Source organism: Lactuca saligna, chromosome 6 (genome assembly GCF_052625555.1).
Source record: "Lactuca saligna cultivar CGN05327 chromosome 6, ASM5262555v1, whole genome shotgun sequence".
Lineage (NCBI taxonomy): Eukaryota > Viridiplantae > Streptophyta > Magnoliopsida > Asterales > Asteraceae > Lactuca > Lactuca saligna.
In genome coordinates this window covers 145,118,966-145,134,283 of record NC_136422.1, presented here as the reverse complement: position 1 = coordinate 145,134,283, position 15,318 = coordinate 145,118,966, and the positions used below count along the sequence as shown (strand labels likewise).

Sequence of the window (15,318 nt, the reverse complement as noted above, 5' to 3'; positions counted from 1 at the left end):
AATCAAGGTGTTGGGATCCGCTCTAATCATATTACTTGCAACGGGAAAAGGTGATTTACCTAACACATAGCTTGAGTAGTGTAATCACTAACTCACTAAATTGTATTATTTTATGGGGGTATTAGTGCGACAACAACGAGGAAAAGACACTTTTCGGGTTCCATGTATTGGTTCCCTCTGTCTACCTCTTACCCTTGACTGGGACCGACGTTGGTTTTCTTCGGGTAGTTACCTAGGGTTCTCTTCTCATGAAGACATATTGAATTTCTATCCCGTCTTACTTCCGACTCTGACTCTAAGTGTCATCGCTGCATGGTGGATGACTGGAAATCTCAGAAGTTCAGGCGGATTTCACACCAATGTCCCTAAAAGGTATAGGCACTTGGTGGTTTCAATAGTATCGTCCTAGTTCATTTATTTCCGAACTGGAAATCTTCTCAATGAACTTCTTCTAGGTCTGAATCAACTCTTCTGTCGAACACTGAAGTGGGTAAGGTTTTCTACAGGGTTCATGCGAGAATGGAGATGTATAAAGAATCCTAAGAGATTATTAAAACATTCCACTGGGTGATCCATATCGAGTCCTGCTACAATTACATAGGGTACACAAATTATATATAGCTTAGATCCGATAGGCCTTCGAATATGTGATACTACTCTATATCCACATCCCAACGAGGAAAAGGAAGTAGAGCGAAACCACACATTCTTAGTCTATGGGATTCTTATTATATATAAACTTGGGAGTATACCCTCTGTAATAGTAGGTATATCAATAAGGATCTTTTTAGTTTTTTCACACAAGGTTATCTATGGATCCTAAAATACCCCTATGGTATTTTAATTTTTTTTGTTTGATTCATAACTTCTGAATATGATTCTGGGATTAATGTGAGTATTTTAGTATTCCAAAATACTCCCATAGTATTTTAAACTTTATGTTTGACTCTAGCATTCCTAGTTGGTAAGTTTCACACCTGTTGCAACACCACCGTCACGCCCAAACACACGTTCATCGAATCTCAAATAAATGTAGTTGATCAGGTTACATTTATTCCAGCTTACGATTACATAACTGCCCAGGTTTGATGGTAATGCTTAACATCCGAAGACTTTTATTTGTTCTTCTTGTGATACTTTGTTTGGGGGTTTAGATTCTAGATGTTCTTATACTTTGGTAAAATATGGTTATATTTTAAAGTATAATTCTTGGACAGAGTGTTTTATCCCTATGTATTTATAGGTTGTATATCTTTTATGAATTGATATACTGAGCTCACTATAAACAATGCTCTGATACCAATCTGTCACACCCCAAAACCGGAACGGCGGAAACGTTTTGGGGTGGATGATGTCATGTCAAGTATCACAACATATGCAGTATAGTAATCAAAGTACAACAACCATTGCATTAATAGTAATAGTTTTACATAGGTTACATTTCATAGAGACATCAAAGTAATACAAAAACTAATATAGATGCATCTCGGTTCTAGGATGACTTCGCAAAAGCTTTCGGGTGTACATGTCTATCGCTGACCTGAGAATACAAGTTATTTTGATAGTGAGTATCATCATTTTTATAAATGCTGGTGAGTTCACAAGTATTTAGTGTCATTTGTATAAATACGCATTTTTATTCACAATAACTTTATGTAAGATAGTAGTTTAGAAATTACGGTGTATTAGCATCTTTTCCAGAAAATCCTATATTTTCTAAATAAAAGCAGTCTTCTACCAAGACTCGACAGACTTATTTTTTTAGAAGCAATTTTTCCCAAAAATACTATCATTATCAGAAAACAGTATTTACTTTAAAGGAATGATGACAAAATCACAAGTAAAATATCAGGGGAAAAATAACATATGGCTCAGCAGTAATACTGCTGACCAAGGCAACAGAAGTCATAGACTCCAGGAGAGTATCAAATGAATGATACGCCTGGCTCAGTCTAACAAAAGGAAGCACAGACCCAGACAGTATCGAATGAACGACACAGCTAGCAAAGTCTAAAACACGAAAATACAGACTCCAGACAGTATCAAATGAATGATACAACTAACAAGGTCTAAAAACAGGTAAATACAGTGATAAATCTTGTTACCCTAAGGCCATGAATTATAAGGTAAACATGGAGATACTTGCAACCATACTGATTGACAGTAGAGAACTTGACGCCCTGCAAGCGTCGGAATGAATGTGACATCTGTCACCCCCTTGGCTTGGTCGGCCGGGGATTGTAGCTAACAGTCAGGGTGTGGGAGTGTCAGTCCCATATAGATCTATACACACAATGCCCGCTCTCCCTATAGGAGACTCTGGTAACCAACTTGATAGCGAGGACATCCGTGTCCAGAGGATGCATCTCGTATTCTGAATTCTAATATAAGTAGTGGACTAATGATAGCGACTCACAAATGAACTGACTCCTTTGGAATTCTCGTACTAGAAAGAGTAAATAGAACCTCCTAACTATTCCTATAATAGTTACTAGTGTCTTTGGTCTATGAACAGTGACTGGAAGAATGCCCTTGCTACCCAAGGGAAATGAACTAGTTGATGGAAACCTTTATGTCTATACAAGTATACATAATATATAACTAATGTTTGACGAAAGATCTATGAATGATGAGTGGAAGGATGCCATTGCTATCCAAGGGAAGTGAACTGGTCGATGAAAAACCTTTATGTCTATACGTGTATACATGATATATAACTAATGTTTAAACAACCTTCAGATGGGTAACCGATACCCACCAGACCACATCCCAATGAGGAAAAGGAAATAGAGCGAACTATCCTTCCTAAGTCTTTTAAACATTATTTATACAACTATACCAATACACGCATGCATTTAACGAAATAAAAGCATAGAAGAAAACTATGATGAAAACTTTGGAAAAACCTTTACACATAGGAAATTTACGACTTGATGTCATTTTGTAAAACAAGTTTTGAAAATCTTTGTAATCTTTTAAAAAACCATTCATACTTTACCAAGAGTTGAAAACATAATTTGGAAACCTTTAACCTGGATAAACAATTCAATATGCAAAATCTATTTTGCTATACAGTTATTAATCACATGGGATTTATCTAATAACTGTACAGTTCAACTTGTATCCCCCCTATAAAAGCAGTAAAATCATTTAAAAGGTTAATTCAGGGGTATGAACTCACCTGTCGTGGGCGATTCGGGTGAATGAGCGGTATAGGATGCTAAATGTCAAGTGAGGACTTGACCACACACGCGAATCCTATTTAACATGTAATGATACATTTAAGTATCCAATTAGTCATTTAGTAACTAATTCAGCAAGTAAAGATGTCCTCCTTCATGAAAACATTTTGCTACAAGTGCTAGGAGTACCAAGGGTTGCATATAGGGAGTGTATGGACTCACATTGGAGTTTACTCTTCAAATGGTGGTCCTTATGGGTGTTTACGGTTTCAAGACCACTTCCCCCATGAGTTTACGACCGTAAACTCATGGTAGTGGTGTCATGGGATGTTTAAAGGTCTTATCTCACTCATAGAATCATGCTAGAGTCGAATCAAGGGCTAAGGAAGTAATTTGGGGCTCGAAATGGACACAATAGCGAGTTTACGGTCCTTGGACTACTCCTTAGGGAGTTTACGACCGTAAACACATGATTTTACGGTCGTACACTCATGTTAGTCCATTTCTTTTGTGCTTTGGTGGTTCTAGGCTATGTAGGCAAGGTTCTAGTCACTTTTATGAGCATAGGAAGGTGTTAAAGGCACTTAAACACCTTGGAAAGGTGTTTATGGTTTTGGGGAACCTTCCCAAACCATAAACTCAAGTGTTTCTCATTTGGGCATGTTTTGGTGCATCACATGAAGGAATACAAGGTTCTAGGCACTCATGGAAGCTTTTGGAGGTGTTTAAGGGGTAAATTAACACTCAAAAAGGTGTTTATGGTCCTTGAAGGTGGGTTTACTGTCCAAGAATATTCTTGGGCTGTAAACTCATGTTTACTCCCCAAAAATCGAGATTTTGGTGTTCTAAGTCCTTTCATGTAAGCCCCTAAGTCGTAACTAAGCCTTAGAAGTGGTTTGGAAGGGTTTTTGGGCATCAAAACCCTCTTTAAAGGTATTTACGGTTTTAGGATGTTCCCAAACCGTAAACTCTTGTTCTTGGGGTTTTTGGATGTTTAATCCACGAATTTGCAAGTGTGATAAGCTAAACACAAGCTAGGAGGGTTAACTTACCGTTTTGAAGCTCGTAGGGGCGATTTTTGACCAAAACCCGACTTGTAGAGAGAGAAAGTGTCTAAGGTGTGAAAAAGGTTGGGATGGAACCCACTCAACTCTTATATAGGGTTGAGTTTACAGTCTGGGTGGGGGGTCCACTCAACACCAACCGCAAACGGGGTTTTTCGCGATTTTCGTTAAACACGGCAAATTTTAAATTATACCTCCTTATTTTTGGTTCGCTTGAAGAATATTATTTAAAATATTCCAACAGCTTAAATCCGGTTAAAAATATTTTTGGGATAAATTTGGCTAATTTTTGACGTGCTTAATTACGTCGTTAAAACTAACGGAAATTTATGTTTGTCACATGTTGAATCTTTTCAACATAACATTCATATATGTCCTTTGACTAAATTTGATTAAAATTTCTCGATCTAAAGTTTTAGATTTGAAATGAAGTATACATTTCTCTCCCTTAATTATAGCAAAACAACTTTTCAACCTCTTCAACTTTTCAAAATGAAACTGTTGTTTTCTATAATTAATATTGCTAACTTGCAACATAATAATCATGCTCCCACTAACATGATGACTTTATCTTTACCAGCATAATACTTATGCTCCCACTAGCTTTGACATGTATTCAGAAATCAGTTAGACTTCTAGAAATCAATACTTATTGACTTTCTTACCAAAGTTCATATTTTTGATACGAGATGCTTCGATAAGACTTTACCTAAGCTCATACACCTTTCCTTAGAACGATCATATGTGTGTCTAAACTATTTCAAAACACACAGCAGTAAGTCCCAAATGTTTAGACTATTTTCCATTTCTCACACTTTGAACTATGAAAAGGGACGTCGTAGTCATAATCGAATTTGAGAACACCATTTACACAATAGCTGACTCCTTAAAATCTTTCTTAGTAAAAGCGTTTCCTCACAATCATTTTCATGAAGTGGAGAGAAATCTTACCACTTAGATTTTATGGTGTAAGTGTTCCTATCCATATGAATTTATCAAAACCATTATTACAAGACAATGTTTGTGACAAATCCAAACTCATATGGACTGAACTTGTTCAATTTTTTATTTCTTGCCATCTGGCAACACGTGGGCCTACCATGTCTACCAACTAGTTGCGCAGATCACCCATATAGATTAATCAACTTTCATTGATTAAGGTGCTTTGCTTTTATGCATTCAAATGAGAACTCATAGGACTCACATGCATAGTCAACTCAACTAGAATGGCACAGAAACAAGAATATGTCAACACGACAGGTTACAAACCTCAAGTCGTGTGCTAGTGATAGACAATAGGTTCATTCTTGATTAGTTCTTGAAGCTATTCAAGACCATTAAGACTCCTACTAACCTCTTGACATATATGATTCTTTTGTCAAGAAATGTTTCTTGAAAAACAAATATTCAATAGTTAGTGCGAGTTCTCATCAAGACAAACACTTTACATAATTGGTCTTAGTTGGTCTTTGTCTTATCCAAGACATCACAACCTACCAATTTCAAATGTGCAAGAGTAAGAAACTTTTCTACTCCACATTGATGAGTGTTATAAACTTTCTTAAGATGATGTCACTCAAATCACAATCTTGGAGTACGACTCTAAGACTTGATTTTGGAACGAAATATGATTCACATTTTGATTTAACCATTCCAACAATTTTTGATTCCTCTTCTTAGCCATACTAGTGCACTAAGGTGTTCTTAGAGGATCAATTGTGACACGGTTTCATAATCATAAGTTAATCATAAAACACGATACTTAAGTACTCTCCCTTCTTTTCAGATTGCAGAAACTTTTATCTTTGTACCTAATTGATTCTTCTTATTCGTTCTGCTATACATTAAAACCTTTTCAATGATTCAGAATTACACTTAATCTTGTAAGCATAATCATTTTACTAAACTTTTAGCAAATCATGACGAATATTCTTATTGTTCTTTGTGGTGGACTTGACTAGTGCTCAACAATGTGTACTAGATCTCCCGGTCCTTCACTTGACTCACATACTTGTGTGAATAAGGAATTAGTCTTAATTTCCCAAGTATGAAGGTTTTCATTCATCATATAATACCAGTTGCATAATTTGAAGTTTCTATCCAATTGAAACTTGAGTGATGAGAATCTTTCCTTATTTGGTAAATTTTTACACTACCACAAATAACATAACTATGAATCACATCCTTTTCAATATTAGAAACATATAAACATCAATTTTCACAAATACCATTGCAAGGAAATATAAATAAGACAAAAACAAATTTTATTTTATTTATAAAAAATGCGGAAACAACTTGTCCTTACAATGCAATATCAAATGAAAATTATGTTACTAAATATTCCTAAGCAATCTATCTTAACTCTTCTAAGTACCAGCTCAAAAATCCGATCTTCGAACCATGCAATCGAAATCTATTTCTTTGTGATCATACTCAGCTCACTCTTCCTTTAAGCTTCCTTTCTTTTCTTCAATCCTATAAAACATCAAAATACAATCCTATCACATCATGTGTTAAGAATCTACAAACAAGAACTTAATAGAGTTAGATAGTGGATTTTACATGAAGCAGAGTCATACATCTTGACTCTCCCATCTTCGCGATCCTTCAGGTAGATACGACAGCTTCGCATCTAATGCCCCTTCTCTTAGCAGTAGGAACAAACGGACTCTTTCGGAATAGCACATGGGACAATTTCAGATTTAGCCTTTCTCTTTACCATCCGGTTAAACGGTTTGACCTCGGTCGATCCCTTTCCATTGGGAAGAGAAGACTTTTCTGGACTTCCAATGTTGCCATCATCAATATCCATGGAAGTTTGGGAGGTTGATCTACTAAAAAAATTTGCTTGACCAGTGCGCCAAACAATTGCTAATTCAACAACATTAAGAAAATAGGTAAGATCAATGAGGGTCACGTCATGGTCCATCATATAGTACTCTCTAATGAACTCACTATATGATTTGGGAAGTGACTGAAGAACCAAGTCAACAACCAACTTCCTTGAGACAATGACACCCAACATTCCCAACTTGTCAATGTGTGACTTCATTTCCAATACGTGTGCACACACAGACTTTCCATTTTCGTGTTTACTTGCCAATAAGGCTTAAGTGACTTTGAAATTTTCAAGTCTTCAAACACGTGGGTCAGGGAGAACTATTGGAGGAGGTGGAGAAAGTGAAGCATGATTTCCATTTCTAAGATCCAATCGTGGAACATCACCTTCAAGTGGAAAGCTTTTTCCAAAGGATTCGGGAAGACCATAGTCATTAGATTTAGACATCTACAAAACGGGAGAAATTCAAGTTAGTTGATTCAATCCTTGATATAACACCGAAGTGAAATATCAAGGCTGGGATCCATCACACTATTCTGTAATTCGGAAGAGGGATACCATAATCCAATTTCTGAAGGTAGGTAAATGACGATTTACCAATTTCCACCATGAAAAACAAAAAACGAAAATTAGGATTTAGATTAACTGAAATTCCTAGATCTTTTGAGATTCGTTGTACTTTTCAATGGCATGTTTAATCTCGATTATGCCCTTCAAGTTTGTGGCTGAGATGCCGAGGATCACAAAAAAGGTGTGGATAACCATGCAAATTAGCTTGGTACTCTCGATATCGATCACCACCCAATCAATGTGTTGGTTAACCACACACGCTCCATTGATCAATGATAATCTTAGGAGAAAATCATTTCCATTCTTCATTGGTCCCATATTAACTACACACACTTCATTAATGAACAACACGGTGCAATGTGCAATTTCATGGATTAGCACCAATTCCACTTTTTTTTCTAAAGTAACTAAGGCTTGGGAATTTGTAAAAGTGTTTAGTTACTTTGTATTTTATTATACTTATAATGTAAGTGTGTGTATCTGTTTTGTCTTCAATATCCTTGTTTTGTATTTTCTTGTTGGGTACAAGAGAAATCGTTACCCTTGAGTTAACAAACTGGTATCAGAGCCAATTCATGGTGGAATTCCAAATTGTCGATGGTGTCAAGAAACTCAGTAATTAGAACTACAATTCTTGGTCGACTTGCATCATGTCGTATATACAGGGACAAGACTTGTGGGAAGTTGTGAATGGTATTGAGATAAGATAACTAGAGGGTGAAGACAACAATGAAGTTTTACAGAAGTGGAAGATCAAGGCAGGCAAGGCGACGTTTATTTTGAAGACAACCGCTGAGGAAGATGTGTTGGAACATATCAGATATGTCATGACTTTAAAGAAGCATGGGACACCATGTTGGTACTTTTCTATAAGAAGAATGATACAAAGCTTCAATTTATTGAGAATGAGTTGCTGTCAATGTCTCAATATGATATAACTATCCCCCAGTATTTCCACAAAGTTTAATCTTTATGTAGAGAAATCACTGAACTTGACCCTCAGGGAGAAATCGGTGAAACAAGAATGAAATGTATTATCATTCATGGGTTGAAGCTTGAGTTTAGAAGTTTTGTAGCCGCAATTCAAGGTGGCCAATTCAATTCAAGAAGCACTAGCAAAGCAAATGGGAGGAATTTCCATCAAAACTGAAGAGCAAGCTTTGTATGTGAAAAAGGGTAAGGGCGAGTTTCGTTCTAATCTAAACCATGCCCCTGAATGTTACTCTGAAAGAAAGAAAATTCAGTGAGTATAAGAAGAATCGTGAACATGAAGGGGACGAACAATCTGAAGAGAAAGAAGAGAATCATCACTCTAAAATACACTTTTCGTTTAAGTGTTATAACTATGGACGAAAAGGTCACATGGCACGAAACTGTAGATCAAAACCCTTGGAAGAAGGAAACTCTACGACATTCCAAAGAAATGTATCAAGGTTTGAAGAAGAAGCTACTTAAGGAAAGTGAGCCTCGGCGGACATTTTCGTATTTAATACATGACCACCTCTTAGATTCTTTTTCGGGTCTAATCATTGTTGACTAGAAAGGGAACTAAATTGTCTTAAAAGTATGAAGATCATGATCAACTCAATTAATATGGGCTACCAGAAAAACAAAGTGACTCCAAAGGATTTAAAACGACCAAGGAAAAACAGTCAAATGTAGGATACACTAACAAAATCTTCAATTATAAAAAAGTTGGAAATGACAGATGTTGAGATTAGGGTAGTATTTGGTATGATGGAATCAAGACACAAATAGATCAACATCAGGGTAATGTTTGGTATGATGGAATCAATACACAAATGGAATGATATATAGAAAAAAACTGTTTATTTTGTCAAATAGACTAAAATCTCCATTCACTCGAAAATTCATTACATTCCTACATTCAACCAAACATGATCATGGAATCCATTACTCTATCTATTCCATTCTTCTGTCATTTAATTCCATCAGACCATACAAAACTCAAAGCCCGTATATGAGTTAGTTAAACTCATAAGGATTACACGTTCTTCTTCTTACCCAAAATCATCACAAGAGAGAACCCCATTAGTGACATAATTACAACCTGCACAAACAAAATGCTAAAAATTGTAACATAACCCAATTTTTAATTTATATTCTTTTATGAAACAAAATCATTTTTATAACTTCATGGACTTAATTAAATTATAATTTTATGATGTGAAAGTAATTAGCAAATATTCTTTAGTATAATCTTGATTGGGCTTTAATAAGCTTTCATTAATTTCAAAATCTTAGCTTGGTAAACATTGGTCATCGGTCAAGTGATGACCAAGTGATGGTTGGAAGTGGGATTCGGTGTTATGTTCTTTATGTTCGAGCCAAAGGCAGATCATTCATTGTCTTTTTCTTGTTGTGAAGTGGCGGCATAACTGTTATCTCGGATTAGTTGTTAGATGGATATTGTGAGTCATAATATGTTATTAACAAAAGTTCTGGTCAAAGAATCGATGCCTTCAATAGAATAACAATCCCCTATATATAGGGATAAATAAAATAATACAGCTACAAAATATGTAGATAAAATAAGAAAGGATATTTAACAATCCTAATTAAATATATACATATCCTATATCTATTTAATCGGCTAATATTCCCCCGCTGTTTGAGCGGGAGGAGGTCGGACACTGAAACTGGATCTGAACTTCTGGTACAAGTAGTGTGGCAAGCCTTTGGTGAATATGTCGGCATACTGCATGGATGCAAGGATGTGCAAAACTTGAATTTGACCAATACGAACCTTCTCACACACAAACTGTATATTAATTTCCACATGTTTTGTGTGTTAGTGTTTAACCGGGTTCTGTGACAGATAGACTGCAGAAACGTTGTCACAATATACAATTGTCGCTTTTTGTAGCAGTACATGAAGCGCAAGTAAGATATTTCGAAGCCAAGTAGTCTCTGAAACGACGTTAGCAACCCCCCGATACTCGGCCTCGGCGCTGGAGCGGGAAATAGTAGGTTGTCGCTTAGATGACCATGAGACAAGTTTATTACCAAGAAATACACAATAACCCGAGGTAGACCTGCGAGAATCAGGGTATCCACCCCAATCGGCATCGGAGTAAGCTGTCAAGGTGGGAGACGGGGATGCAACATGTTGTAAACCATAATCAATGGTGCCCTGTAGGTATCAAAAATCTTCTTCATGAACTGAAAGTGGGGCTCGTTTGGAGCATGCATGAAAAGGCATACCTGTTGGACGACATATGCAATGTCTGGACGAGTAAACGTCAAGTATTGTAGAGAACCAAAAAGGGTTCAATATAAGGTACCATCGGGAAGAGGCAATCCTACTGTGGCACTGAGTTTAGTAGAAGTATCCACTTGGGTAGTGCAGGGTTTGCATGAAGCCGTAGAAGCTCGTTGAAGTATATCACGAGTATAAGAAGCTTGCGATAAAAATAAACTGTGTTGATCACGTGTGGCAATGATACCCAGAAAATGGTGAAGGGTACCTAAATCAGTCATGGCAAACTCCTGTGAAAGAGAGGTAACAATGTTGTGTAAAAAATCAGTGTCAAAAGCAGTCAAGATAATGTCATCCACGTATAATAATAGGTAGGCATGATGTCGTCCATGCTGATAAAAAAAATAGTGAAGAATCACAAGTACTACTCCGGAAACCATGAGAAGTGATAAAGGTAGCAAACCGAGTATACCAGGCACGAGGAGCCTGTTTGATTCCATACAAAGATTTCCGAAGTCGACATACATGTGAAGGAAAGTGAGCATCCACAAATCCTGGAGGTTGATGCATAAAAACAGTCTCATGGAGATCTCCATGTAGAAACACGTTCTTGACATCCAATTGATGTATCGGGCATCCCAGTGATACAGCTAGACTAAGAACAGTTCAAATAGTAGTTGGTTTTACAACCGGACTAAATGTCTCGTGACAATCAATTCCCACAGTTTGAGATTACCCATTGACAACCAGTCTTGCTTTATACTTGGCAAATGATCCATTTTCTTTAAACTTATGACGAAAAAACCACATACATCTGATAATGGGGTTGTCTGTTGGTCGAGGAACTAGTTCCCATGTTTCATTTGCCTGTAATGCGTTAAAATCATCTTCCATAGCTAGTAACCAATTTGGGTAAGACCGGGCTATAGAGACACACTTGGGAATAGGTGAGATAGGTGGTGTGGAAGTGGCGTGAAGATTTAGGTGGGTAACTAGTTTGGTAACCCCTGCCTTGGCACAGGTAGTCATCGGATGTGCAGAGGCGCGTGGATCTGGTGATGGGACCGTAGAAGGGTGGTCGGAGTAAGGTGACGAGGAAGCGATAGAAGGTTGGTGATCGGCTTGTTCAGTGGTGGGGGGTTGGTTAGTGGAGACTAGTGGAGCGATGGGTGGTGCTTTTGAAAGGCGAGAATATGTAAGTATGGGAGAGCTATGTGGTGGGAGGTGATGGTGGGGTTGAAGGCTGGTAAGTGTTTGATTTGGGAAGGTTTGGTAGGTAGGAAACCAATGCAAACTGTGGATCATCAAGGAAGTCATAGGACAGGGGGAGATGAGTCGGCAAAGGGAAATGAGGTCTGATTGAAGGTAAAGTGACGAGACAAATGGACTTTGGTGGTAGAAAGGTTATAGCAACGATATCCACGGAAATTATCTAGGTAGCCAAGGAAAACACATTTAATGAAGCGAGTTTGAAGCTTGTTCGATTGAGTAGCTGATGTGTTTGGAGAGCACATGCACCTGAAAGTGAGAAGATGATCGTAAGACGGGTGGCGGCCAAAAAGGGCAAACGCAGGTGTAGAAAAATTGAGGCGTTTTGTGGGAAGGATATTGTGGAGATATGAGGTGGTGTGAAGTGCTTCAACCCAGAAGGAGTGGGGAAGTGAGGCATGAGTGAGAAGGGTACGGATGATGTCATTAAGACGGCGAATCATCCGTTCGGCCCATCCATTTTTTTGGGACGTTTGTGGGCAAGAGAAACGAAAAACAAGACCAAGAGTTTAGGCAAAAGTTTTGAACTCATTATTGTCAAATTCACCACCGAGATCACCTTGGAAATATTTAATTTCCCGATTAAACTGAGTCTGGATTAATTTATAGAACTTTTTGAAATTGAGAAAGGTGTCGGATTTATATTTGAGAAGATAAACCCATACATAATGAGTGAAGTTATCAATAAGAACCATATAATATTTGTAACTTGTTTTGCTCAATACAAGAGATGTCCAAAGATCACAATGGATAATATCAATGGAGCAAAAGTGACAGACAATGAATCAAAGAATGGCAACTGAGTATGTTTAGATAAAAGCCAAGAATTACATAAAGATGAGTTCATAGTTTTATTGTAAGAAATGTAAAAATTAGAACGAAGCACATCTAAAACTTAGGCACCCGAATGACCCAACCTGGTATGCAATCTGTCTTGAGAGGTAGCAAGAAGAGCATATGAGCATACTGGTGTTGTGAAGGGGTATAGATCGCCCGTGCTATCATGACGAGAAAGAAGTGCTCCAGTCTTGAGGTCCTTTACAGAGAAACCAGATGGGTCAAATTCAACCGAAGTTTGGTTATCTATGGTAAACTTGCGAACAGAAAATAAATTTTTGATAAGGGTAGGAGTGAATAAAATATTTTTTAAGGCATAAGAACGAGATGGGGTGTGGTGCATGCTATGGCCTGGCCCATGAATTGTAGACTGGATCCGTTACCAACAAAAATGGAGTTTATAGGTGAAGTAGACATGGGATTGAAGATTTTACCTGAGTCTGGTGTAAGGTGTGTTGAGGCACCAGAGTCCATATACCAGGCTGGATCAGGTGAGTTAAGATTGACCTATTGCATTGTCTGGGCTAAGTCAGAGGGGCAGTAGTCTGAGTAACCGGAAAAAGATTGATTAGGGGTTGCCATCGAGGTTGAGAGAGACTGTAACGAAGTCTGCCCATATGATCCATGTTGTTGTTGATGTTTCCTTGGTGGTTGAGAAGGATTGTTGGACCCAAACGTATGGTTACCCAACCAGGTGGGTTTAATCCATGTGATGGGTATGGTGATGGTGGCGGGTTCCAGGTTTGTTGGTTCCATTAGTTCCAAGGCTGCTGCCCGCAACCTCGGCCCCTAAAATTCCGGCCACGGCCCCGACCATTTGCACCACGTCCACAACCATTTTGTTGTTGTTGTCGAGTGCCCGGATAGTCGGAGGCTTGACTGCGATTTCCTTGAGCCCCTGTGGAGTTGCCTGGATAGTTGTGGGATTGATTGTCATTCTGTTGTGGCGGTCCGGGTGCAGCGAGGACAATGTGCGTCGGGTTTTGTCGGGCGTTTTGCCTATGTTGCTCTAATTGCAACATGCTACATGTTGTCTCCCATGAAGGAGAACATTGATTAATGTATGCCCCTACATCATCAAATTCTGGTGGTAATCCCCGAACCATTTGCAAAACGAGCATGGATTCAGTGACCGGATTGCCAACATCTCCAAGTTAACCTGCTAAATCTTTGAGTTTCTGGCAGTAGGCTTCCATTGATGAACATGCTCCAAGAGTGAGATTGGAGAATTCCTGTTCGAGAGCTACAACACGTAAACCTTTGTTGTTGAGAAAGTTAGACTTCAATTTGTTCCAAGCAGCTTGAGCCATGGTGTCATTCTCCAAGATTCGGACCATTAGTTCGTCAGACAGGGTGCTATAGATCCATTGAAAGACCAGGGAATCGATCTTCACCCACTGCTTATAAGAAGGATCGGTCTCTGCTGGTGGAGGAGTGTCGTCAATGTGATTAAGTACCTTGTAGGCTTTGGCATGAAGACGGAACAACTTAGTCCATGAGGAATATGTAACTTTGGTGCCATCCAAGATTCGAATCTTTGTCTGAACATTAGTTACAGTGTACGCAGGATGCAAAGCCATGGCCTTTAACTCACCTTATCCAGAATCGTATTTGGTCATAGAGAATAGAGATGACAATGGAAGATTAACAAAACCATAGCTTTGATTGATAGAGGTAGGCGCTGTATGATTTTAAGGTTCGTTGTTTACTGCTCTGATACCATAACATAAGTTCTGGTCAAAGAATCGATGCCTTTAATAGAACAACAATCCCCTATATATAGGGATAAATACAAATAATACAGCTAGAAAATATGTAGATAAAATAGGAAATGATATTTGACAATCCTAATTAAATATATACATATCCTATATCTATTTAATCGGCTAATAGTTATGACCACCATGTCCTTTTGTAATTACTATATATATTTTTTTCAAACTTTTTGCTAATTTTTATATATTTAGTCCTTCAAAAAAAATGTTTTGAATTGAATTCCATGCATTTTAGAAAGGATTGTTGAATGGTATTTCAAAATTAAATATCATACATTTTTAGGATATCTTCAATGGATTGCAGCATCATTTTGAGATCATTCTACTCTCCATACACCTCTATAAATTTTTTCCTACTAAGTATTAAACTTCACAAAGTTCATTGAATGTCAATTAGACATGTCACTTCATTCAACTACCTTATTAAACCATAAAATTGTGGATTCTCTTACAAACAAATACAATAATTAAATAGAATTGAATTCCAATTTTAGCCAAAAACACAACCAATATAAAATCGACTAGATTTTCATAAATATAATTCTTTGAAGTAACGCTAAAA

General features: G+C 37.6%; 1 protein-coding gene across 1 annotated transcript; it reads right to left on the bottom strand.

The window, feature by feature from the left end:
* Positions 1–14,135: 14,135 nt before the first annotated feature.
* On the bottom strand, positions 14,136–14,561 carry LOC145002978 (uncharacterized). Its single transcript, XM_078962149.1, has one exon. The coding sequence runs from the start codon at positions 14,559–14,561 to the stop codon at positions 14,136–14,138; it is 426 nt and encodes a 141-aa protein (XP_078818275.1).
* Between the last annotated feature and the right edge of the window lie 757 nt (positions 14,562–15,318).

Coding starts and splice junctions, on each gene's coding strand:
- LOC145002978 (XM_078962149.1), bottom strand. CDS start 14,561: ATGGCTTTGCATCCTGCGTACACTGTAACTAATGTTCAGACAAAGATT.